At 43.4% G+C, this 25,943-nt stretch overlaps 2 protein-coding genes across 21 annotated transcripts in view; one reads left to right on the top strand and one right to left on the bottom strand.

The window, feature by feature from the left end:
• The window catches only part of Las1l (LAS1-like, ribosome biogenesis factor), a 45,435-nt gene that overhangs the window by 10,339 nt on the left and 9,153 nt on the right, over nt 1-25,943 (top strand). For 4 of the 14 annotated variants that reach the window (XM_013502834.1, XM_013502840.1, XM_013502844.1 and 1 more), the window contains 4 exons: nt 3,650-4,167; nt 6,919-7,069; nt 8,253-8,388; nt 8,868-9,000. In XM_013502834.1, the coding sequence (XP_013358288.1) occupies nt 3,650-4,167; nt 6,919-7,069; nt 8,253-8,388; nt 8,868-8,903 (841 nt within the window). In that variant the 3' untranslated portion in view covers nt 8,904-9,000. Of the gene's footprint in view, nt 1-3,649; nt 4,168-6,918; nt 7,070-7,380; nt 7,464-8,252; nt 8,389-8,867; nt 9,185-20,611; nt 20,688-23,905; nt 24,090-25,943 lie in introns of those variants that run through there. The other 10 variants (XM_005401569.2, XM_013502836.1, XM_005401570.2 and 7 more) reach the window with 8 other exon arrangements.
• Zc3h12b (zinc finger CCCH-type containing 12B) overlaps nt 16,629-25,943 on the bottom strand; it is a 485,919-nt gene continuing 476,604 nt past the window's right edge. For all 7 annotated transcript variants that reach the window (XM_013502827.1, XM_013502829.1, XM_013502831.1 and 4 more), the window contains 4 exons: nt 22,921-23,060; nt 20,727-20,961; nt 19,758-19,864; nt 16,629-18,604 (listed from right to left, as the gene is read on the bottom strand). In XM_013502827.1, coding sequence (XP_013358281.1) covers nt 17,184-18,604; nt 19,758-19,864; nt 20,727-20,961; nt 22,921-23,060 — 1,903 coding nt within the window. In that variant the 3' untranslated portion in view covers nt 16,629-17,183. The remainder of the gene's footprint in view (nt 18,605-19,757; nt 19,865-20,726; nt 20,962-22,920; nt 23,061-25,943) is intronic.

Here is a 25,943-nt window from a genome sequence, read left to right as displayed (position 1 = left end):
GCTTATTACTCCTTCCCCTGCCATCTCAAAAGAGTAGTCCTTACTCGGCAGTCTCAGTTTTCTCGCTCCCCTCTTACTCCTCAACCTATTGCAATTTGGTGCTCACTCCCAGAGCTACTTTGACCTGATTACCAAATCCAGTGGACCCTTACTACTCGCTGTGCCTGCTGCATTTATGGTGTTTACCACTCCCTCCTAGAAATGCCTGTGCTTATTACTAGTTACTGTAAAGTGCAGAGGCCCAGGTCACTACGTACCCCGGGCTTTTCCTCCACGGTTCAGCTTCCTGTACTCAACTGCATGCCAGACATCTCTACTTGGGATGATTTACAAGCACCTTCCTATAACCATAAGAAAATTGATCATACTTCCCACCCCAACTCCAAAATGGTCTTCCTCTGTCCTATGTCACCTGGTGGCAGCACCATCTACCCTTCCTACTGACTCCAGAGTACTTCTCAAATCTGAGATTTTGTGTTTCCATTCTCCTTCCCCCAGTGTTTACGTTCCCTCTGTCAGACTAAGCTTTTCTCAAGGGCAGTGGCTGTGCATTAGCTCTCTGTGCCTAGCACACCACACGAATCCAGACAGCCTCAGTAAACATCAGTGAACTCAACTGTGCTCTGCGGTCTCGTTGCCAGCAGCCCTGTCCTTGGCGGGAGCTGACTCCGTGCTTGAGGAAGGAGGAGTGAATTGTGGAAATGGGATGCGAAGGCTCTCTTTAGTCCTGACTACCTATTGAATCTGGAAGTCTTTCCTGAGTCCTTATTTCTTTTGAGGCACAATAGGGTTTATAAGATCAAAAATATGGCCTTGTAGGCAAAGTCAGCGAAAGCAAGACCTCCAGGAGAAGGGACTGAGCCAAACAACCACATAACCAGATATGTGTACTCTAGAAGTGACATGGTGGACGTGAGAAACTGGGAGGAGAACCAAAAGGGCCTGGAAGAGTCAGGGAGAATGTTACAGATGAGGCATCCGAAAAATTCATGCAGGAGAAATAACAAAGTTTCAGAGTTCAGAAGGAACATGACGTGTGCACTGGGAAGGGGAAGTAAAAGGAGCAGCATGGAGAGGTTTGGATAGGTGGCTTTCAAGGTACTTTCCAACCCTGAGTGCCTACACAGTGGAAGCTGCTGGTATCGGGCAAGTCTGGACCACAGAGATCTTCTCCCAACCCAGGCATACCAGAGGGATGTGACACATACCAGCAGTAACAGCGGCTCACTTGGGTATGAATCCTTGTGCGCACATCCTGCATTTCCCAGATAATCAGTGAATTTAGTCCTAACCACCTCTTTCCACAGAGAGGGCCATAGAGAGCATGTGCCCAGGTATTACGCTGCAAGTCAGAGCTGAGGCCAGAATCCACAGAGCTTGCCTTCAGTACTCTGTTCTTCCATAGTGTTCCACTAGAGTATACTGTCTCAGAAAGCATTTGCTACTAGATGAAAGCAGAACTTGGTTTCTGTTTTCCTCAGAAAAAATAAAAGATACCACTGGCAATTAAGTGTCAGACATGGTGCTGTGGTTTTTGGGGGGTATAAGTTATTTTACACAGCAATCTTGGGAAGTGGAGGTATGATATCCTTTGGCAGATAAGACATTAAGGCTCTGAGGAATGAAGTGACTTAATGCAAAAGTCACACGGTTTATTGACAACAAGACAGGGGTCAACCCAGGTCCCCTGAGTGCATTGTCTGCCACCTTTTTACCAGCCTGAAACTGTCAACTTCTCAGTCCTGAGCTGTGACCAAGCATACCCAAAGAAGAAAATATATTTTATATTTTTTATATATTTTATTTTTCCATCTTAGTGGCCAGACTAGACAACCAAAGATAGTGGGTGGGCCGGGTGTGGCGGCACACGCCTGTAATTGCAGCACTTGGGAGGCTGAGGCAGGAGGATCGTTGCAAGTTCAAAGCCAGCCTGGGCTACAAAGTGAGCTCAAGGCCAGCCTGAACTGCGTAGTGAGACCCTGTCTCTGAAAGAAACAAAAAAAAAAAAAAAAAAAAAGGCGGGTGGGCAGTAATGAACAGTGGTGATAAGGTAACTTCTAGTATCAGGTCCCTGGGGTTATTTATTATTAATCACACTAATGAACCACGGTGAGAGGGCAGAGAGTTTCTGTCTAGCTTTTCCTCTAATAAAGTTGGACACTTCAAGAGCTTCCCCCAGCCGGCCAATATCCAGTTCAGTTTGAACCAGTGTCCTCTTGGAATATGAAATTACCCCCACAGAGAGGGTTTCCTCATCCCCATTTTGAGTCACTGTCACCCTGCCCTGCCCCAAGATGTGTGGTCATGCACTGAGAGAAAGAAAACAAGCCACTGGGCATATGGTCCTTCTTTGAACAACCATGCATGATTTACAGGGCACTTGCCGTCCTTCACCCCGTCCACACATCCAGCAGTGCCTGGCCTTGCTGGGTGCCAGGTTCTGACATGAGGCTCCAGGCAGCGTGCTCGCCCTCTTCCTCCCCAGCCGCTCTGCATCTGTTGGCTGTTGGTTTTGCTGTTAGCACTGTCTGTTGTGTGCGTGATGTCATCGTCTTTAACTCCCTGCTCAACCCTTGCCGTCCTCACCAAGCCTTGCTGCTTGTCTGTCTGTTCTTCACAGCTTTTCCCTCCCATCTCTACTGCCGGTGCCCTGGGTCAGCCCTCACTGACTCTAGCCTGAAATGTTTAAGCAGGTTCGTCCCGGGTCTCCCTGCCTCCAGGCTGCCCTGCCCCGGCCATCTTCCACGAGGGAATCCTGCGTGTGGTCACTGTGGTGATCAGAAGTGCCCTTCACCTGTGCTCAAAGTTGCCAGGTGACCCAACTCCCAACGCACACACCCAGACTTCCAGCCGTCTTCTTTTCCTGCCGTGGCTCTTCGGCATAGGCCTTGTCCTCTAGCCAGGCTACCGTTACCATGTGCACGGTGTGCCTGCTCTCGTCTCTGGTCCTCCTGGGCCTCACCTCCAGCACAAAGCGCTCCCTCGGTTTCTTCTCACTCCTTGTGCTCTCTGCCTCCCGCAGCCGCCTTAGAGCCCGCAGTGCGTCCACGGTGCCTATTGGGCCTCCCTTCTGCATTCTGCTTTGTCTTGTCAACTACTGCTTTTTTCCTCCCGTCTATTCTAAACTGGTCTGCAGCTACTCCTGTAAAAGGATCATACTGTGTTTTATACCTCAGTACCCCAGCACCCTTCTAGGCACATCCTTGGAGCTCAGGACAGATTGCAAAGTTAGACCAGAGAAGGCAGAGATCCGCCGTTCTCATTTCCAGCCCTGCAGGCCTATTGGATGGTTGGTGTGTTAACTTAGCGTTTCAGTGCAGACTAATTGCTATCGTTTATTGCATGCCCACTGTGTGCCTGCCACTGTGCCAGGCATTCTATATGAGTGTTCTCATGTACCCCAGGAACCCTAGAAATTAGGTACCAGTATCATCCTCATTTTACTGACGGTAGAAGTGAGGAACGGAGATGAACTGCAGAGATCGTTGAGTCCATGGCTGTGTTGTTCCTATGTTTTGTCTGCTCTATTGTACTGCCTTTCAGAGGCAGGTGTAAAAAGCTCAGAGACCAAGTTCAAACGCTAGAGTGTTGGGGTATGAAGTGATTTGAAATTTTCAATCTTTCCTACCCCGTCCCTCCCTTTGCTCAGTGTCTTCAAAGCCATGGGACAGGTCCTGCCAGATGGGGAACAGGAGAAGTTGGTGCGCATCTGTTCCATTTATACTCAGAATGGAGAAAACAACCTGCAGAAGGAGAGCTTAGAGGTGTCTCACATTGAGAAGTGTCCATACACACTGGACAGCCTCTACTGGGGCCTCAAACCAGCTAATTCCAGCTGTGGGTCTGAAGGAAAGGCCCAGCAGCAGGGAGAGCAGGGCAGCCCTAATGATGGTAACGAAGAAGAGGAGAAAAAGGCCGAGCAAGACCAGGCAGAGGGAGAGGAGGAAGAGGAAGATGATGACTTGGAAGAGGAAGATAAAGATGCTGATGAGGATGACGAAGATGATGAGGATGACGATGATGAAGAGGAGGAGGAAGAGGAAGAGGAAGGCAGAATGGAAGTAGGACCTTTCTCTGCTGTGCTTGAGTCCCCTACCATTGAGAATGCCAGGCTCCTGTCCCATAAAAGAGGAGCTTTGGAGGGCTCTGCATGGCAAGTTAGCTCAGGTAAGTGGTCTTGGTATTCACTTTTTCTCTTCATCCATTTCTTGTCTGGGTGGCTGGCTGTTGAGGCTTCCCTTCTCTGTAGAAAGAGATGGAAAGTGGAAGGAAGTATCCAGTATTGAGGTGCGCCTGGGAGGCAGCCAGTTACACGGATGACAGGTGGCTTTCCTTACCCTTTGCATAGAGCATGTAAGTGCACAATTATCAGTAGAGAACACATTCAAAGTTACTCAGAGTACAAGACATAGACAAAAAAGGGTTCTTACAAACAAGGAACTCACAAAACTTTCTTTCAATGAATTCCTTTTTATAAAGTAGGAAAAAGTGAGATGTGCAGTGTACGTATATGATTCTGCATGTGCTTCCTCTGTACACCTGGAGGCTGGCTGTGTTAGAAGGAACCCAGGGCACTGAGTCAGAGGAACTTGGAAGTGAGATCAGAAGAGAACGTAGAGTAGTATGGGTTTTCTGTATTCACACAAGTTCAAAAAATCAAAACCAAGGGAGGGTGCAGGGAATGGTGATGATAGGATTGTACCCACGTTTAGGTCGGGGAGCAGGAACTTCGAGGGAGGCAGACCATAAAGATGGACAGAATAGTCTCATGTAAGTGTGGTAGGCGGTGAGATGGAACCAGAGGGGAGGTCATCAGTGAGCTTATGGGGAGGGATTATTTTGCTGTTGCATGGACAGACGTGGGAGGGCTAAGAGGCATAAAGGCCCCAAGTGGGAGTGTTAAGGGTGGATGAGCACATTTATGTGTGTGTGTGTGGGGTACATTTATGCTTGCTAGATAAACTGTGCCACAGTGACAGAGAAATCTCTTCAGAGAAGGATCTTTTGGGAGATCTTTCTAAATACTGAAAGGAAAGGACATTGGCATAGGCAGAATTGTGTTCGAGGAGAGAAAGAGAAAAATAGGGGAAATGAAGGAAGTCACTGTGAAGCAGCTTGTAGTATAGCTGTGCGTACATGCACTTGTGGTTACATGTTTTTGAAAGAGTAAGCAAGGTCACTAAGACTCATGAAGGTCTGTGTGTCCCTGCTGGCTCTGAAGTGACACGTACAAGGGTTTCAGGCTAAAGAGGCAGGAGCAGTAAAGTACACAGAGTTGGGCGTGTTAATGATGGGGAGGATGGTTAAATTACCGTCAGAGCCAATCAGTAGAGTGGCCCCTGTGGTATCTCTGTATCATAGGGGAATGCACGGTATTGCACAGATGCTTTCAGGAAAGCCAGAGGAGGAGAGAGGAACAAGCAGAGGAACAGCCATTCTTTTATTTTTCCCTGTGCTGGGAATGGAACCCAGGGCCTTGGCATGGTACGCAGTTGCTCTACAACTGAGCTGCACCTCTAGCCCATCTTCTTGATACATAATTGTATTTATGGACTACAGTGTAATCATTCGACACATGTACACAATTTTGGGACAGGCCCTGTTGAGGGGCTTCTCTATGGGTTGCGAAGAAAGTTGGTCCACAGTAAGTGCTTCACACAATGCGCAGAACATTATGACAGGGTTATTTGAATACCAGGGGAATGCAGGAAGCCAGAAACAGAATCTGAGGAACTCAGTAGTGAAGGTTGTTCTTAAAAACAATGGATGCATTCGTATAGGGATGAGGAGAAGGAATATATTATAATACTGTGTGGGGAGTTTTAAAGTGATAAGACAGGGAGATAGAGTGCCTGTCATGGTCCATCCCAAGGTGGAGTGGAGAGAGAGAGAGTGTGTGTGTGTGTATGTGTTGAGGAAAGGTGATGGGAGGTTAGGGTGTTAATTTTTTCCCTCTCCTCCCTTGCCATTGCTCCTTCTGTGTGTGTGTGCACATATGTGGGGAGATAGGGACAAGAAGATGTCTTGTTTGTATGCCTGTGAATGAGCGGTGTGGAAGTCAGGAAGTGAAACAGAGAACATTCATTGAATACAGGGATTAGTGTCTGTATTTCCAAGTGTAGCCCAGGAGGCTGTAGAGGGTGGAATATGTAAATAGGCCCTTCCTTAAGGAAACGATGTTCTTGTGTGTGTGCATCTGGGGGCATGAAAACCTTGCAATGAGGAGGCAGAACGGGTTACTTCTGTGATAGTTCCCATTCTGAGATATGGTTGTGCTTTCAAATACATCAGAGAGTTGTGTATATAAATGTATGGGGAATCTAAGTCATTTGTATATTCTGAGGTTTTGGTGGGTTTGGAGAGGGGATGCTTTAGGAATTCTGGGACTTCCAGGAGGGAATACGGGATGGAGGTTCAGGCAGTGGTATACTCAGATCTAAAGATGTCATTGTCTATGTGGAGGCATGCCTGGGAAAATGCGGGGAGAAGGTTGGAGGGGAACAAAAACTATTTGTACCTGTATGCTTGTGTGTGTATAAACACACAGGAAAAAAAGCCACAAAAAATGCATGGTACACCAGCTGGGCATAGTGGTGTGTGCCTGTAATGTCAGCACTCGGGAGGCTGAGGCAGGAGAATTGTTGCAAGTTCCCAACTGGCCTGGGCTACAAAGTGAGCTCAAGGCCACCCTGAACTGCATAGAGAGACCCTGTCTCAAAAAGACAGAAAAAAAAATGCATGGTGGAATGCTGTGGTGGAGAGATGCTCTTGAGAAGTGAGTAGAGTGAAGTTGAGGGTACACAGAGACCATATTGAATAGGCTAATGGGCCGGGTGGATGGACAGGGTTGGCGGGCTTCTGCACTGATTAGAGAACCAGCTCATCAGACTACTCTTTCCACCTTTCTTTGCTCTACAGAAGACGTGCGGTGGAACACATTCCCCTTAGGCCGCATGCCAGGTCAGACAGAGGACCCAGCAGAGCTTATGCTGGAGAATTACGACACCATGTATCTTTTGGATCAGCCTGTGCTAGAGCAGCGGCTGGAACCCCCATCATGCAAGAGTAGGTGAGTGCTCGTGGCAACAGGATTTTCACCACCTTGTCTACCGCTTGTGGGAGGAAGGGAAGGAGATGAAGGGGGTGGGTAAGTTCATGACTGAGGAGACAGTGGCTGGATGGGTCCTTATATGACTGCTTGCCCTTAGTCGGAACCAGTGAAGTAGCTACGTGGGGCTGCCTTGGCACCCCTTGCAGTTTGAGTTCAGTTTGCGTGTGTAGTTGAGTGTGCGTATGTGTGTGTGTGCACACATGCATTTTGGGAGGAAAGGGGTCCAGAGCTTTCAATGAATTTTCTAAATTGTCCACCATTGTTAAAAGGTCAAGAACAGATGCTCTATCGGAGCTTCCTTCTATTCCTGATGAGAAAACAGGCCCAGAAAGGGAAAGGAATTCGTCCAAAGGTACACAGAATCATCAGTAGGCCTTCTGCACTGTCCCACGATCTTGATAGCAAGGCCTGCATAGGGCTCTATGGTTTCCCTCAAAACTTACTTTTGGGTCTCAAGCGTGCAAGCCGTTGGGTCATCAGGGAGCCAGGAACCAGCAGCTCTTGAGGAGGGGCTGTGCTAATAACTCCAAGGGGCCCGACCACAGACCTGTACATTCCAGAATACTGGGCTATTGTGACCCGGAGAATCTAATGAGTACCAGAGAGAGACCCCTGCAGGCCCCTGAAATTGAGAGTCCATTTCTGTGCTGTTTGCCAGTTCCCTAGCAGACAGGTCGCTTTTTATCTGATTCTGGGAGAAAGTGGTAGAACCCAAGGGCTGTATACCCAGGCCAGGCCTAAGGCAATGCTATGGACTCTGTCTGAGGCTAGGGAGCATCGGAAAGTGGCCAGTTGGCAGTGAGATTCACACGTCTAAAAAACTCCCCCTCTCAGTCCCTAGTAGCCAGGTCTTGTGTAAAGCTGGCTGGATGAGTACCAGTTTATTAAGGATGAAGTGTGGGCTGCTAGAGCTGTTATATCAAGAGAGAAGTTCATTTGACTCAGGCCCTAGAGCACCTACAGTAAAGAGGCTTCCTCTGGTGGAGTGGAGCATGCTCACTCCTTGTCTCAGCTCCACCCCTGACTTGGCTATGTAGCCTTGGGAAGGTCCTTTCTTGTATCTAGTCCTCAGTTTCTTTGTCTGTAAAATGGTGGGTGATGGGAGGGGATGGGACTAGATCATCTCAAAGGGTTTTTTCAGCTGCAGGAGTGTAACCATGGATCTGCCGGAGGGGAGTGATGATAGCTTTGCGCTCAGCTGTTACCTCATCCAGCTGGAAGAACCTTTGATCTGCAGGAAGCAAGAGTATTCTGATCTGGGCCAGAGAGAAAAGAGGGCAGTTTTCTCCCTTAAGCAGTGTTAAATGTTGTGGGATGGGAGTTGGGCCTATCCCTATAGAGCAAATCTGGGCCCCTTAACTATGTAGTAGATGTGGGAGGGATCCAGTCCAGAGTCTCCTGGGCCTCCAAGCTCTAGAGCCTTGGAAAGAAGCCCTGGGAAGGCAGCCATTTTCATTGTCTTCCCGTGGGTGGGATCCCTCTTTTGCCTCAGCCCAAACGGTTCTGCATGGACTTTTATGTACTGGAGCTCTGTGTAATGCTTCATTGAACAGTTCCGTATTTCCTTTCTTCACCACCTAGGGGAGGGTGGGACCCTACCTGAAGTCGCTTCTTAGATTTGTTGCAATCTCCCCTTTATAACGCTAGGCAGGAGAGAGTAAGCCCTTCCCACAGACACACACGTCTCAAGCACTTTTAGCTAGTCCAGAGCCTAAAGCTGCATCCTTCCCTGACTGACCTCCCACTCTCTCCGCAGCACCCTGGGCCTAAATTGTGGTGTCGGCAGTGGTAATTGCAGCAACAGCAGCAGCAACTTGGAGGGCCTTCTCTGGAGCCAGGGGCAGCTGCTTGGGCTCAAAACTGGCCTGCAGCTGTTCTGATGCCTGCCTTAATGGAAGTGTTCATCCAGCCCTGCCAGAGCAACAGCCTAGCCCAATGTGCACCTGATCTTCCATGATACAGTCTGGGAGACAGCCCAGATCAGCCACATCTACTCAGCTTTCCACCACTAGAATGTGGAATGACCTTCTCCTTTTGTTTTGAAAAACAATAAACAAGCAACTGTAGTTTTGATTTGTGAGATGAGGGTATATACGGCAGGGCACACTAGTGTAGTTCTTCCTTCAGAGGCTCCAGAGAAGTTTGAATGATAACAAGCAGGAGTTGAGTACCGAGGCCCCTTGGGCCCACTGGCTCTGATTGCTCCCGTAACCAGATTCTACCTGTCCCCGTTACCTGGCTCCTCAGACCATTTCCACGCCTCTCACCTGTAGTTTGGAGCCAGTTCACTTGGAAGCATGAAGCCCCAGAGGAGAGGCATTGCTTGTCATACTCTAGCTCGGAACTGTAGTGTGTTTATTGGGGGTGAGCTGCTCAGAGCCTTCCTGACAGTGGGAAGAAAACTCAAGTCTTCCTGTTTATGTCCCCACCTGCCCTCAGTGGGTACCAAGCAGTAGTTGAAAGCCAGAGATATACCTTTCTTTGTCACCTCTCTTTTGCCTTAGAAGAAGAAGAGTAGACTTTCCCTGCAGCAGACATTAGAGCCAGAAAACTGTCCTAGGGGCTCACACAGAGCCACTTGTTTGTTGTCACTTAGTCCCTGCAGGCCCTCTCTGAACCTCCTAGTGCCTACCCCATGGCATCCCTGAGCTACCAAGAGATGGGGGCTAAATAAGCCATGTTTTCACCCTCAGTGCTGTCAGCCTGGTGAGGAAGGACACGTTTACTGGGTAATAACCTGTTACCTCTGCTAAGTGCCTGACAGAATTTTTCTAGGTGGTTGTGCAAAGAAATCATGGATAAGACTTGTTAAAAGACACCAAGGGAGAATTTGGTGGAAGTGCTGTGCCATAGCCCAATCAAGGGTTTTTTGCTTTAGGGTGCTGGGGATTGAACACAGGGCTTTGTGTGTACTAGGGAAGTGCTCTATTACTGAGCTCCTCCCCTGGCCCTCTAATCAAGCGTGTTAGCTTGAGTTAGGACCCTAGGGATATACTAAATACCTTGGCAGTTATGTGTATATTATCATTTCTCTAGGGAGCTGGTCCATAGCTTTTGTTATTGTCAAAGGGTTCCATGATTTCACCAGCTCAAAAAGGTTAAGATTTCTCATATGGACACAAACATTAGGCACGGTCAGAACAGTTTTGTGTACTGGTTAACACAAAGTCTCTCTGACTCTTCCCTCTCCCCTCACAATGTCAAAGACTAAAATTTTCCCAGGTACTGGAGTATCAGCTGGCAGAGTCCTCAAAGGATGTAGGCCCTCTACTGAAGGTACTTGAAAATGTGTGCTTTGGTTAGGTATTCCAGCACCTGGGGAGGTGGGTACCACAAGTTCTCAGCTCCTCTCCACCACTTCACCAGAGCAGCCCTGACTATTGTGTATGTGTTCGGATCCCACTTGTGATTTCTTTGGAAAGATGGAGTTTACTGTAAAAGAAGGTTTGGAGAATAAGTTTTTGTCTTGCCCTCTTGTTTAAAATGCATTAAGACCAAGAAGCAGACAAAAAGGGAAGGAATTTGCAAATAGCCACAGCAATTCTTAGATTGTTGTAGGTCTGTTTTCTTGCAGTTTCAGCATTATTTGTGTTCTTGTTAGGAATGTAAATTTTTGAACCCCATCAGACTTTCTGAATCAAAGGTTGAAGAGGGACGGCAATCTGCTTTATTAGACCCTTGTTGATTTTGATGCACACCAAAGTTCACAATGCAGTGGTAGAAGTTGCCCAAAGACCTGGGTTCCAAGCAAGCTCCACCTCATAGTAGGAACAAGCTTGAGCAAATCATGCTATATTTTTTCATCTGTAGAAGAATAATGTTTGTCTTACAGACTTGCTACAAAGATCAAAACAGACAATAGATTTGAAAGTGCTATCTAAAGCATGGCATATTTTATATTTGTGTGTGGTGAGGATTCCTGCCAGTGTTGAGTTTTGAACTCAAGACTCAGGTTCCTATATCAGCCAGGATGTTGCTTTTTCCTGGGCCTCAAAGACTTACCTACGAAGAAGAAGCATACTGCTTGAGCCCATTTCTAGCGCAGAACTGGAAAAGTAAAAGCCAAGGGTCATTACTGGCTGGATTCCTGAAACGTAAGAACTGTGAGGCCAGGTCCAAGCGTTTCAGATAGTAGGAGCAGAAGTGGATATGCTATTACCAGGAAGTAACTTTACTGCTCTTGGACCTTTTCCTTCTTAGAGGTCAAGAACTGATTAGAAGAATTTGAACTGCATCCAGTTAAGTGGGAGGCAATGAGGAGGGGTCGACAGAAGGGAACATAAGTTATGGAGACCCTCTGACAGGACAGAGTTCATCGGAAATGAACTCTTGTGGTGCTACAGACTGCCCAAAAAATTACAATAGAATGGTTAAGTGCTAAATAAGAAAGGTACTGTTCAAGAATCCTGCAAGGTCCACTGTGGGAAGAGACTAACAGTGTCTGGACTAATAGTAGTTGGTACTGCTTCCTAGGGAAGGTGACATTAGGACTGAGTCTTGAAAAGCAAGACTTTACTAGTCAGAGCAAAGAGTGAAAGGAAGGCCAAAGTCTGAAGAACATGCTTGGGGGCACCAGAGCAATTTCCAGGATGATTGGAATATGGTGATGCAGCTGGGTAAATCATAAAGTCAGAGGGGTGAGCTGGAGGAGTGCTATGGCCAGACCAGCTGAATTTTCATCAGTGATTAGGGAAGAAGCATTAAACATTCAGTTGTTCCCTCTTAGAGTTCTAATTGTTCTTACCATTATCCCTATGCCCATGTTACCATGGTCTTTGTGGGTTTTTTTTTCTATGTGCTTCATTCCACCACTAGAGGGCAATTTCCCCCAAATAGGATCTGTTTTAGCCCAGTATGGACCAGGCACTGATTTGGTACTCAGAACTTGGTACAGATATGCCTGAGGAATGTGAGACGAGGGAGCAACAGGAAAGACAGAAAAAGAAAAGGGTGGGAAGAAATGAGCACTGTTAGTCCTATGGAGGATGACTTTTAAAAAACAGCCTCAAGTTCACAAATGGCCTCTTCCAAAGGCTCTTAGGGCTGGGCTTCTCTGCAGCCACTGTGGCCACCTCTGTCTTTAGAGTGAGACTGGCCTGCAGTGGGGTGGGGAGTGAGTAGGAGGCTCCAGAGAGGGCTGAGACAAGAGTGGACAACATGATGCTAAGTAAAGGGCGTATTGGGCTGGGAGTCGCAAGGCCTGGCCTTCCAGTATTTCTTTTCCTGCTAATTTCACTGGGCCTCGGTCACATCCCCTTCAGCACTCCTACCGGAGCCTCATTTCATGCAAAATAACCGGAGAAGCGGGTATGCAGCATAGGGTGTTACGCTTCTTCTGGCTCTGATATTCTGTCTCAGGTTCCACAGATGATGTCTTTGTGGCCTTGAGGCTCTGGGGAGAAACTACAGGCTGCGTACACAGATAAGTCTGGGCCGACCCTGCCACGTCATTCTGACCCACCAAGGGAAGCCAGCCCTGCCTTGTAGAAAAAACTAGTTGGATCCACTTAGTATACTATTAGTCTAGGAGTTATCTTAGTCTTCAAAACTTAGAGGACGTAGACTTACTGTGGTGAAATTCAGATGGACTCACTTGGGGTGGGGATCGCTGCCTTTATAGCTTGTCTCAAGGTGCAAAGTATATATATGTTTATGTGTGGTATGGTTATTGTTGTTAATATTCTTAAAGAAAGAGCCGTCAGTACTTAGTAAACAAATAGTTTATGCAATAAGTGTGGTTACAATTCATTGTTTCAACGATACAACATTTTCCATTATGATTATAGGTGAGACAAAACCTTATTAAATAATCATAGCACATTCATTTTAGTGAGAACATATTACAGAGCATTGCACATGCATTTTGGGGGCAGGTGAAGCTCGGGAAAAGATATATTTTTCACTCACCTCTGGTTGGCTTTGTGTATTTTGTCATTGAGACTTACATTATGTTTGGGTCAAACAAGAAACCCAAAGAGGTTTTGTAAAAGTTTACAACCATTAAACAGTATTGTTTAATCCCACAAATGGATAAGCAAACTACTATAGCTCAATGATACACAAACCAGGACTAAAAATAGTCAATCTGCCTATGTATATAGCTAGCTATAATACAGTAGATATTGAATATGCTGAATCTTTGCAAAGGCATTGACTACTTTAGACAAGCAGATACCAGAAATACACTGGTTTGGTTTCCAATGAAAACTAACTGTAGTGCTATTTCAGTTGAAGACTGTACTCCCCAGTATGAGACCTGAGGAGAAACAAACTAGGGGAGGGTAGAGGAAGGTTAGGAGACCTGAGCAGGGCTCTTTGGACAGTTCAGCATTACTTTTCTGTGCAAATCCAGACCTGGTTCACAGAGTAAAACAAAATGTATTGAAATTGTAGGCCCTCAAAAAGGGCATTTGTACAAAGTCCCTTACAGCATAAATAGTGCCTCTCAAAATGAACTCTTCCATGTTAGAAGAAAACTCAGTGAGAAAGGTTCATGGATTCCAACATTAAATTACTGTATAAAGATAATTTACTCCAAAATAGAAAAATGAATTTAAGAGAAGTATTCTAGAAACTGGCAGGGGACGGGGAGAAGGGGGAAACAGAGAGGAAAAAATCATGCTAGGTGTCTCCTTATTTAGAAGAGGAAAAGTTTCATAGACCATTTCTGTAAGGCATCTGTCATACCTGCCATTCTCTGGTCTATACCTGGCACTGTAAGCGTGCAGTAGTTTGATGTTACCTTTGAAAAGCCTTTCCTGTTCTGTGAACTGTTTTATAGAAAGGGGTCCCTGGATTGACTGTGCCATACGAGGGCCCCATTTCTCCTTTATGTCAAAGTGAAAACAACAGCAAAGTCACACACGCACACAAAATCACAAAACTGTAAAATCTAAGACCTTAATAGGCAAGGGCTTACTATGAGGTCAGAAAATCAGTGGAAGAATTAAAATTACAAAGCACCTCTTACAAAATGTACTGCTTCTTGAAACCACACAAAACACTGCAGTAACTATGCTGAGTGCTTAGAGGCAAATATCCTGAAGGACACATGCTAAGCTCCATGAAGGAAGCTTGATTTTATTATCAAGGGAGCCAGGGAAATCCCAGTGCTCTTTGTTATTTGCTATTTTATAATTACAGGCAAAATGCAAAAGAAGTATGCAGACCTCAATATAAAGAATATGTTTGTCTAATAACTAAGAAACAAGCTGGATTTAGGCATTCATAGTTGTATAGCTGCATTATAGATTCTTGCAGATGATTCGTTAACATTCACGTTTTTGAAGCACAAAACCTCTGTTATAAGGACATATTAAATCTGATAGGCTAGCAAGGACATACGCAATACTTGAAATTGTACACACAATACCTGTATAGTAAAGAGGCCTTGAAAAATTATCTTTGCTTATAAACCACCACTACCCTTTGGAAATAAAAGCTCCCTCATAATCCCCGGGCTACTTACTTCCCTGTGACCTTGTGACACACAGTGCCACAAACATCATGGAGAAAATTCAGTACCAAACCTAGTTTAAGGTGAGTTTTGTACATTTATTTCTATACAACCAGGAAAAAAAGATACAATTTGTATCAACAAAAGGTCATTTCTGGTTATTCGAGGCATTGCTCCTAGCTACTTTGGTTTGTACACATTTTATGAGAAAAGAATGATTATTTGTTTTAGAAAATAAAAGACACATACAGTGCGCTAAGAGTATTTCCTGTACCGGAAAGAGCTCGCACTTACTTTGAGCACTAAATATGATTATATTCAAGATGAATTGCAGACAAGATTAATCTTGTGCTTTCCTGTAAATTGTGCAATGGGTGGACACTGCAGTGTCACTCATTGATGAATTTGGTAGTAAGAGTAGGTTGTCAAAAACTATTGCCTAGACGTGAGACATTTTGGAAGCTCTTAAGACATTGAAGGTATGAAGAAGTGTTTGTGTGAAATAGCAAGAACTGCGGTGGCAAATATCATTCTCTGTGGACCTACCTGATTAAAAAAATACTTTTACACTTTCTCAGTATGCTGGGGAATGGGATGATTAGAGGTTAGGAGATGAATGCGAAGCTGTGGGTACGTGAAGAGAAACACTAGTTAAGATGCAGTATTGATCAGCTTGGACAGAGAGAAAGCCAGAAAGCAGCATGCAAGCCGTTATCAAACCCCAGAAATAACCTTGACTGCAGCCTCACATTCAGAGTGTTTCACAGTAAGAAACATTTATAGGCAGTGTCACACCTTCTCATGAAGAAACAAAAGGCCAGGCCAGGCCCTCTCAACTTTCATGAAAAAAAAAACGACCATTGAAGTTATCAAGTGCCAGCTCAAGAAATAGTGAGCTGGGCATGGTTCAAAATGTTGAAATATACAATGGGTTCAAAAAGGGGGTGCGTTCAGTGCAGCGTAACAAATCAATAAACACCTCTTCTAGAGGCATTTAGCTACACAGGTTCCCACCCTGAGCAAGATACAAATTGCGCAAATAGTGCCACTCAACCCAGAAGTCATGCCTTCTTGAGTAATGCATCTAAGAATTATCTAACAGCAACTGCACTCTCCTTTGAATGGATTTGAAGTGCATAACTGAGCCAGCTGTTAGCAAAGATGCAGCATTCCCTTTTGGAATCTACCTTTCTTCTACCTGAAAAATCCCCTGGTTTTGTTTCCTAAAGAAATTCTGTTTCAGCAGTGATTGACCTTATTGCCCAAAGGGTGGACGGCAGGAGAAAGCAGATGACATGGCTATACACTGTCCTCCATTATATTTTATCCTGTGATGTTTAATACTGCATAGGTCAGAAGTCCAAAAGGCATCCATTAGTCCCTCCTTGCATGAAGCTTTTGTGTTTTCATTTACTTTCATGTAGGTTTGGCCATCTTTCCTGGGATAAGGGGAGTGGACTTGGTAGTCCTTTGGTTCTGGTCAGACTCTTCTGCACTTTTGTAGCGCATACTATGTGTGGATTTTAAACTTACTCAGCAGCTCCTCTGCAGAAGGCTTCAACCTGACCCCTAATTTGCTGAGGTGAAGAAACTTAGAAGCTAAGAACTGGTAATAAATGCTGGCAAGTAAAAAGGAAGAAAAGGAAATAAAGCTGGTTTGCTCTGGTGCCTAAGAAAGCAATGTTCAAATATTAGCACATAAATTCACATTGAGATTGAGTTGAAAGTATGAAATATGACAAAAATCAATAAGATTCATGATCTATACACCTGTAGACTAGGACTGTGTAGAGCTGACCTTCTCAAAATCACTATATAAAAGTTATATCAGATATACACACGTATCAAACCAAATATGTACACTCATACATGCAATATAATTGCTAATGATAGGGTTTAAATACAGTTCTAGAAGCTTCAATGTTACCCTATGGCTTGATTAATAAAGATAATGAATGATCAGATACCCATGCAATACAGTATGTATTTAATTTTTTTGTTTGTTTTTCTTTTTTCTTTTTTTTTTTTAGTACCGGTAATTGAACTCAGGGCCTTGCGCTTGCTAGGCAGGCACTGTGCCACTGAGCTATATCCCCGACCCTTACTTTTAAATAGTTTTAAATATTTTTATTAAAACCCTAAAATGTTAATTCACCACATGATCTGATCCTGATGCTTTTTCTCTCTAAATTGGTTATATCATCCATACTCTGTAACACAGAACATGTGATTAAGAAAGTGCTGGTAATGGAATCCCTTGGGATTTCTTGCACTTAGGCTCCTTTCCCTGGGTTTTGTCTTCCATTACCTGCAGTGGTGCAGTGCAAAAGGGCAAGAGACTTGGAGTCAGAGGATTTGGGTATGCGTCTTGACTTGGTCATTTGCTAGCAGCATAACCATGGCAAGTCACTTACATCTCATTGAGCTTCGGCTTCCTTCTCTGTGAAATAGGATGTTAATAAGACCTATTTCACTGGGTTGTTGTGAGCTTAAATGATGTAAACATTCAATAACTTTTAAAGCGCAATGTAAATCATTAGTTACTATAATCATAGTATTAGTGTATTGTTAGTATTAATATTTATATGTGCATAAAGGACTAAGTCCTATGTCATGTCAACGTGCAGCTCTAAGCTTCGCAACAATTAAAGCTGCCAGTTGCTGGGCATCTGATGTGTGAGGGTTCTTCTCCATCACTGCAAGAACAATGTTAGAAGGGAAAATATTGCAAAGGTTCTTGTAGGTCTGATATTGGTGCTCTGGAATCATATTCTCCCTGGAATCATTGCACATTCCAACCCAAGGATTCCTCCAAAGCTGCTCCATCTTTTCAGGCATGCTCCGTACCATGACTGGCTCATAACATGGCTGCATGAGGCTGTTACTTAAGGAGCAGGAGTGATAGCCATAGGAATCGGTTGCACTGGGCAGTGGGTCCCAGCTGGCATGCTGTTCCCGGCACAGAGGAGGTCGTCTTTGCCTCAAGGGGTTGCTCTCATAGAGTCGGGAATCAGAAATGCTATCCATCCGAGTCATTACTAGGGCACGGCCTGACTGGGAGGTTGCCCCAGGATGAATATTGGGAGGCATGGCGTAGTCTCCAGGACAGCTGGGGCGTGCTCCAGTTGCCGAGTGCTGGACATGCAAAGCTAAGTGGGGAACCGACTGCTTGTGGGGGCCTTGCTTGGAATCCTCTGGGCCATAACTCTGCACTCTAGTTAAGGCTTCATGGTAACCATGAGAAAAAGGCTGAAGACGGTTCTGAGATGCTGAGCGGTGTAGCTTCAAACTGCCTTCAGGATGGGCATCAGCTACAGCCAAGTACAGGTTGTTGTAAGAGGAATAGTTGTCGTTCCTGGTATGGCTCACGAGACCGTCAGGACAGAAGTTGGGATTCCGACCATACATGCCTCGATCTGCTTCGGCCGTGTAGTACTCTCTATTGTGCATGCTGTTGATGTTCAGTTTGGAGAAGTCGCCTAACACCGAATAGTAGCTATGGTCCCCCATAGACTCAAACTTTGGGTATTGCTCAGTATAGTTAATTGGGGTCCCATGGCTGTTGGTAACCAGGATAGGTGGGTACTGCATGCTGGCCATGTGCTCCAGTGAGGCCTTCTGATGGGGGAAATGGGAGGATCCTGGCACTGGGCTGCTGGCCGAACGGGTGTTGAGTGCACCCACTGCATGGCTTTTGAGGGGTGGGATTGTGGGGACACTGAGGGCAGTCACAAGTGATGGGACCGAGCTGGCCTCGGGCTTACGAGCAATGGGCAGCCATTCCTCAGGCTCCACAGCCACAGACCGGATGCTGGGATCTGACTGGCGCTTGGGTGCCACACGTTTCACCTCTGAGGTTATCTCACCTTTGACACTAGACATCCCTGTCCCACACTTGGCCAGGGGGCCTTCGCTCATGGTTTTCACTGTGGACAGTTTGGCACTGATGCGGAGCTCATCAGCCACCGAACGCTGGGGTTGGTTGGCCCGCTCCGGATGGTAGTATTTGCACTTGTGGCCGTAGGTGCATTTTTTGCCTGAAAAATAATGCCTTGGGGTAAGACTCTCTCTCATAGTGGTATAAGGCTCCGTGTCAGAGATGTTGTAACAATCTGGTCACAGAGGTTAGGGTTTCACTGTTTGATGATGAGATAGGAAGTTAACTGCCCACAAAGATGAGAGACAGACGACACCAAGGAGGCACCACACACTGTGAGGGGAGAGGGAGGAAGTAGAAAGCTGGGGAGGAAACTGCAGTGTCAACACTGAGAACTGAGCAGTGGAACAGGCCTAAGTTTTCTGGTAATGCACAGACCTCAGTGCACACCATCACTGAGGCAGCCTAGAATAACAGGGCAGCATGGTGCAGTGCGAGGCTAAGCGGGGGGCACAGCCTTGGAGACCAGTCGGGCCTGAGTGTCAGTTCCATTGTATCCCTTATTGGCTGTGTGACGTGGTGACTCTATTTTCTGAGCCTCATTTTCTCTTCTCTAAAAAAACCTTTGTAATCATGTGTCTATTTTAGGGTCACTGGAAAGATGAAATGAGATAACGAACATGAAAGTACTCTGCGATTTAAACATTAATAGAGGACAAAAAGCAAAATGGCCCCTCCTCAGATAAAACCACAAATGATTATCCATGACAGTCTCAAACTGAATAGCCCATGTTGCCCAGTTAGTCCCACAAACTTGGCACTTGGGTGAGAGCACTACTTCAGTGCAGAAAACTATTTTTTAAAAAAGGGAATGAGGCTTAGAGGCAACTGGAAAGTACATGAGAAGAAAAGGGTATGACTAGTTGACTAAAGGAATAGTCGCCTGCCTGACAGACGTGCTCTTCTGGGAGCCAAGCCCAGTCTGTCACTCCCTTTCTGTTTCCACAGGTGACACAAGTTTCTGCATTTCCCTGTTCCAAGCAACATTGCTTAGGACTTAGGCGGTTAGAGCCTGTGTTATTTCAGGAAGTGACAGCTGTTCTTCCCTTCAATTTCACTTACCTTTTTCTCATGCCGTCTCTAAGATTTTTCTTTAAATACCCTAGCTGAGAGTACACACAGATACAAACTTTACCTCGTAGAAAGAAAACAGACTAGGATTTCCCATTTGAAAGCAAAATCTGGAAAGGAAAAGTATTAAGGTCCTTATGTTTCCCTTAGTAGAGAACTCAGTTCTGCATGTAGGTACTCACCATAAGGACATGGCTGCTTCTTATGCTCCGGAACAATGGGTCTTTTTCTTAAGAAATTTTCAAGGCTTGGGCCATGGCGTCCTAAAGGGTCATCTGGAGGCATAAATCTGAAAGTAAGCAAGCAAGGGTGAATGTCTTCCCGTATGTCCCTTTTCCAGAAGTTCAGACCTCCATTGCCTCTTGTATGTGCTGTTGTAACAGACTTCTAATTACCCTTCCTGCCTCAAATCTATCTTCTGTGAATCCATCAGGTCTTCCCTGTGCTCCCACCTGATCATGTAGAAATGTTGATTTCCCCCCCGACCCCGGTGTATCACTCTTTTAGAAATTTTATGTTACAGCCATACTGGCATTCCAGCTTGGTTTCCTCAATGTGCCACCCCCTTCATAGCTTTCTTCACAGTGTCCCCTTCACCTGTCATGCCCAGAAGCCTTCTTTGCTCTATAAACTTCATTGCAAATGTCATTACCTATGGGAGGATTTTCTTAACACTTCACATAGACAAAGCAATTTAGAAATACGTTAACTGTAGTGCGCATTCAACATGTTGTGGTTGTCTCTTTCTCTTTTCCACTACACTTTGAGCCCCTTGAGAGTGAGTTTCTGTTTTTTGTTTGTTTGTTTGTTTTTGAAACAAGGTCTTGCTATGTAGTTCAGGCTGCCCTTAAACTCACTGTGTATAGCAGGCTGGCCTCAAACTCACAGCAATTGTCTTGCCTCAGCCTCCTGAGTGCTGGGATTACAGGCATGTGTCATCATGCCCAGGGAGACTTTTTTTTTGTTTTTTTTGTTTTTTTGTTTTTGCCCAGGGAGACTGAATTTCTTGTTCAATTTTTATTTGCATGACAACCAGCGTAATGCATGCTCCAGACTAAGAGTTCAGTGAATGCTTATCAATATGAAATGAAATCTTTTCCTACTAATAACTTGGATATAGGCGATTCAGAGCCTACTGGAAAGAAACGCACTTGTCATTCACAAAAGAATACATCAGCAACCGCTCCTCGATAAACTTCTTCCATTCTGGCTTTTCGACTTGAAGATCTCGGTAGTTGTCATTGGACACAATGATGCCATCAGAATCAAAAGCTAATTTGACTATGAACCGGTCATCATAGCAAACAACCCTTCTGCCCTGGACCCTTCGGGATGGTGTGAAGACAAGAATCTTTTCCTTTTCCAGTTTACGAAGAATATCTTGATCTGTCAAAACATGATTGTATGGCACAGAATAGAAGTCATCAATTAATAGCATTATCGTCATACTACAAACACAAAAGTTAGTACTAGATAAGTTTGTCATTTGTCCTTAAAGAGCACGTGGGCTGTACTCCCAGCTATAGTATCACATTGGTTTGTGACATTAGGCACATAACATCCTTCAGACTTTAGTTTTCTTTTCGATAAAATGAAGGAATTGAATTAAGCCATATCTAGCTTTAAAAAAACAAAACAAAACTACAATGCAAAGTGAAAAATGACACTGATATCCTAGCATTTTGACTTTTGTTTTGCCTTTTGGCTGAAACATTAGCTTTTCTTATTTTTCTTTTGTCTTTGTTTTTTGTTTTGTTTTTGTTTTTCTTCTGGTACCGGGGATCGAACTCACAACCTTTTTTTTTTTTTATTTTTTATTTTTTTTTTTTTTTATTTTTTATTTTTTCAAACTCACAGCCTTGCGCTTGCCAGGCAGGCGCTGTGCCTCTGAGCTAAATCCCCAGACCCTATTTTTCTTTTTTTATTTGCTTTGCTTGCTTGCTTGCTTGCTTCCTTCCTTCCTTCCTGCAGTTTTGGGGAAGTGCTTTACTACTGAGCTACATCCTCAACCCAATCATCAGATTTTTGGCTTTGAAAGAAAACAGGGCAATATTTGTTACTTTTGTCGGAGGAGAGTAAAGCATCACTCTTCAGACTGATACGTTGGGCTTCTGCTTAAAGGAATGCCAAAACTGAATTGGAACATCAAGCTATAACAGTTGAATATTGAATCACTTCCCTTTTGGCCTCCCAGTTGCTTGAGGAGAGAAGGCTTGCTGGCTGAGCTTGAGCAGGGCCAGCATCTACTCTTAGACTGAGGCTTGGGAGCCTGTGTAGCACATGACAAATCCACACACAGCTCAGACAGCCAGGCACTGGGCTTTCTCATTAGGCAGATCGGGCAAGAGTAGATACTCAGACGATTGGGGTCTATGTGCTCTCAAATGCTGTCAAAGAACATACGTTACACGTACTGTTATAAGTGAATACAGGGATTCTTATTACCATTAGGAGGAGTACATCATAATTTTTGCACACCTTAGGCACTTCTGCCTTCTTTAACTCTTTCTCCATAGTGGAATACTAAAAATTTCATTTGAGAAATTACGTGGCTATGAAGCCACATATAATCCAAATTACTATACATTATTGTACATGCATTGTATTCCATTCAGTTTTTCCTTTTGATGTGAGAAGAAAATGAAAACATTTCATGGGACTTTAAAAGTATCATAATCCTTAGGCACTGTACCTACTATGCCACATGGATAAGTTGCTTAGGACTGTCCTGGGACTTTTTCTCTTCCATTCCCTAATTTGAAACACCACAGTCACTTCTGTGGTTCAAAATAATATTCACTTTCTAGAATGGTTTCTTTAGTTTCTTGAAGAACCGAGTGATGTTTATAACTAGATTCATCTCCCTATAGTCTAAAGTCTGCGGTCAAATAAAAAAAAAAAAACTCTTTTTAAACTATGTATCTTTTGATGAATTGAGGTTGTCTCCATTTAGCTATCATATGCTACAAAACAATAATGAAATTCCACTTAATAAAAGACTTCTTATATTTTAGTATATGTGCTGCTGAAGAAAGCACTAAAAGTCATTTTAAGTGTACTTCGCAACTCAGAAAAATAATTACCTAAATTGGGGCTATCACACCCTCTCCAAACTATCTTACTAACTTTGACTCTAAATAACAGAAGATGTGTCATTTCAAATAATACCTGTTGGCCGGGCATGGTGGCGCATGCCTGTAATCCCAGCACTCGGGAGGCTGAGGCAGGAGGATTGTTGCAAGTTTGAGACCAGCCTGAGCTACAAAGTGAGCTCAAAGCTAGCCTGAGCTGCATAGCGAGACCCTGTCTCAAAAAGACAAAAAAAGGAAAGAAAAGAAATAATACCTGTAATGGGAGCATCAGGCCGGGATTGCTCTTTTCTCCATGCAGGCACAAATACAGTGATATCTTTATGACCCTTGTCTAGAAACCAATCCACAGCAAGTTGTATTCCTCTACAGGAGAATTCTTCCTTATTCCCATGGCTTTAGAAAAATAGAGAATAAGAGGCAAGAGGATTAACAATAGATAGCAAAAAATATACCCCCAAACAGGTCTTTTCTTAGTACCAAGGGATTAACAACATTCTCTTCCTTGATGATACCAAAGAATGCATTTTTAAAAGAGCAAATAAAATTCCTTTTATTCAGTTGTTGCAAATATTGCCATTGTAAACTTTATTGAAGGTCACAGGTGACTAATAACAACTCCCATCTTATAGCTGCAATGGTAATTATTTTCTATTATTAGTTTCATTTTCTCTATTATCTTCTATTTCTTCTGCCACATTTTCAAAGATTCAAATGTTCACAACAGATGAAAAAAGAAGAGGTTTTGCCAGAGGTTTAGATAAAGTTTATATGGAGGATTAGGGAGAGATAAATCTTAAACACACACATTAAGCTTCAAAAATAACATTGACAGCAAAAAAGACATACATACCAGTAAATGCTGACACAATAATAGGAAACAGGGATATAGATCTTTTGCAAATGGGAAGGAGAACAAGAGATCTTGAGGGGGGGAGAGGGGAAGGAGAAGTAAAAAAAATTAAAATGTGTTATTTACATGTACCAACTCGCCATGAAAATGTACTCATTATATACTGTAAATATGTAATAATAAAAATGCTGGTGGAAAATATCACATATATCCATTTAATTAAATACAGTAGAACAACAAAATGATATTCTTGAATTTTTAAAATGTGAATATGCTTGTAATTTTAAAAGACAAATGATTTAGGTATGTCTTTATGTAGGTAATTTAGGTATGCATGTGTTTATGTAATTTCAACTTTTTTGTGATTGGGTTGTGCTATGTTGTCTAGGGTGGCCTTGAACTTTTGAACTCAAGAGACTCTTCTGCCTCAGCCTCCCAAGTATCTTGGACTATACACAATTGCCACTATGCCTATCTTGTAATATTAATTTTCTGGACAAAAACTTAAAAACAGACAAAATGTGAGAAATAGATATATCAGAATATTAATAAAAATATTATTCTATGTGAAAGGGTTATATGACTGATTTTCTTCCTCTAATTTTAAATTTTCCACAAAAGATGAAGTATTTCTTTTATGCTCAGAACGTGTAATAAGAGAAGAAATTATATCACAAGTATGTATATGAAAAATACAGTACAAATTTAAAATACCAGACAAAATTCATTTGAATGGAAATTGGAAGAGGAGAAATTAGTGCATAATTTAAGAAAAGATATATAATATTTAGTAGCATCATCTTCAAAACTCAGAAATTATGTGCCAGATTTGTGCCTAGTTAGTTGTGAAAAATAATGTTTTTTACAGGGTAATTGATGCTCTGACATAAACATAAATCACATTAAATTTAAGTTAATTAAACGCTTCGGATGGCAAGTACCAATTGAATTAAAGTCAAGCAGATACTGATTGTCAAAGAAGACTGATCAGAAGAACTGTTTCCTTAGTACATGAATAAAGACAGTATGATAGGTTTTTTTCACTTTACATTTCTTACTGGCACTTTCACTCAACTAACACAGAAATTAACTCCAATTACACATATTGTTCCCTTTGGATGAGTTCATATATAATTTTGGGAGCCTCATCAATACCTGCATTGCAAGATTTCCCATTGTTCTATCATTCTTGAGGCATGCTGCAAAAATATATTAAATAACTTTGTTAATATTTCCAAGTATATGCTAATCATGTTTTAAAAGTCTCCATTGAGTACCATGAAGCAATTATATTACTCTACTCAAAATTGAAACCACTTCAGAAAAAAAAAAGAAAATACATTCAACAGCCAATATGTTCCAAAGTAGCCTTAGAAATAGCTACCAGTAATTGCTTTTAAGAAGCTGAGCAAGAGCAATGAAATTGCAAAAAATCACCAGAACTATCATTTAGAAGGGAAATTTGGAAGAAGAAGATGGAATTTCATTTCATTTGGCTTTGCATGGCTATGAAGTGTGGTCTTGTCCTAAACATAGTCTAAATCCAAAAATAAAAACAGGAATAATAGTTTCTGTTGCATACTCCACTTTTATATTATATACTGCCAAATTCTTTGTTTAAAAATAGTTTCATAATTACAACTGTATATGCTTATAGTATAACATGTCAAAAATACTGAACATATAAAGAAAACTAAAATTCAAATGTTTTACTACTACCTAGAGGCACTGTTAATTTCTATTCTGGTATTGATTTCTTTTTTTTTTTGTTTTTTTTTTTGTCTTTTTGAGACAGGGTCTTGCTCTGCAGTTCAGGCTGGCCTTGAGCTCACTTTGTAGCCCAGGCTGGTCTCGAACTGGTAACGATCCTCCTGCCTCAGCCTCCCGAGTGCTGGGATTACAGGTGTGCGCCACCACGTCCGGCTTAAGTTTTTTTTTTTGCAGTACCGGGGATCGAACTCACGACCTGGCGTTTGCCAGGCAGGTGCTTATGCCACTGAGCTATATCCCCAGCCCTAATTTCTTAATATACTGAGGATTATGTTTTGAAATGTACCATACCTATAGCATCTAAATAAGCATATATTAAAATTGTGCTATTGAAGCATTCCATGAGGTACATGCTCACTGAGAATTAAATGCTTTCTGGGAATCAGAAGGCACTTTTAACATTTATCAAGGTGGCAATGCAGGCCTACAGAAGGGCCTAGGTATGTTAATTTTAGTCACCAATAAGTAAGGAATTAAAAAATTTAAAATATATAAAATATAGTAATGCTTTTGAGATGACTTGGTTTTGCCAGACTTACTTAAAAACACATCATGATGCAGGGTTATTAGCAAAATTCAGCATAACAGATGAGCCTGCCTCTTTCTCTTTCTTTCTCTCTCTCTCTCTTTCTCTCTCTCTCTCTCTCTCTCTCTCT

Source organism: Chinchilla lanigera, unplaced genomic scaffold (genome assembly GCF_000276665.1).
Source record: "Chinchilla lanigera isolate Chin_1 unplaced genomic scaffold, ChiLan1.0 scaffold00074, whole genome shotgun sequence".
In the NCBI taxonomy this organism is placed as follows: domain Eukaryota; kingdom Metazoa; phylum Chordata; class Mammalia; order Rodentia; family Chinchillidae; genus Chinchilla; species Chinchilla lanigera.
Note: the sequence above shows the minus strand (reverse complement) of the source record. Positions and strands in the feature narration are given on the sequence as shown.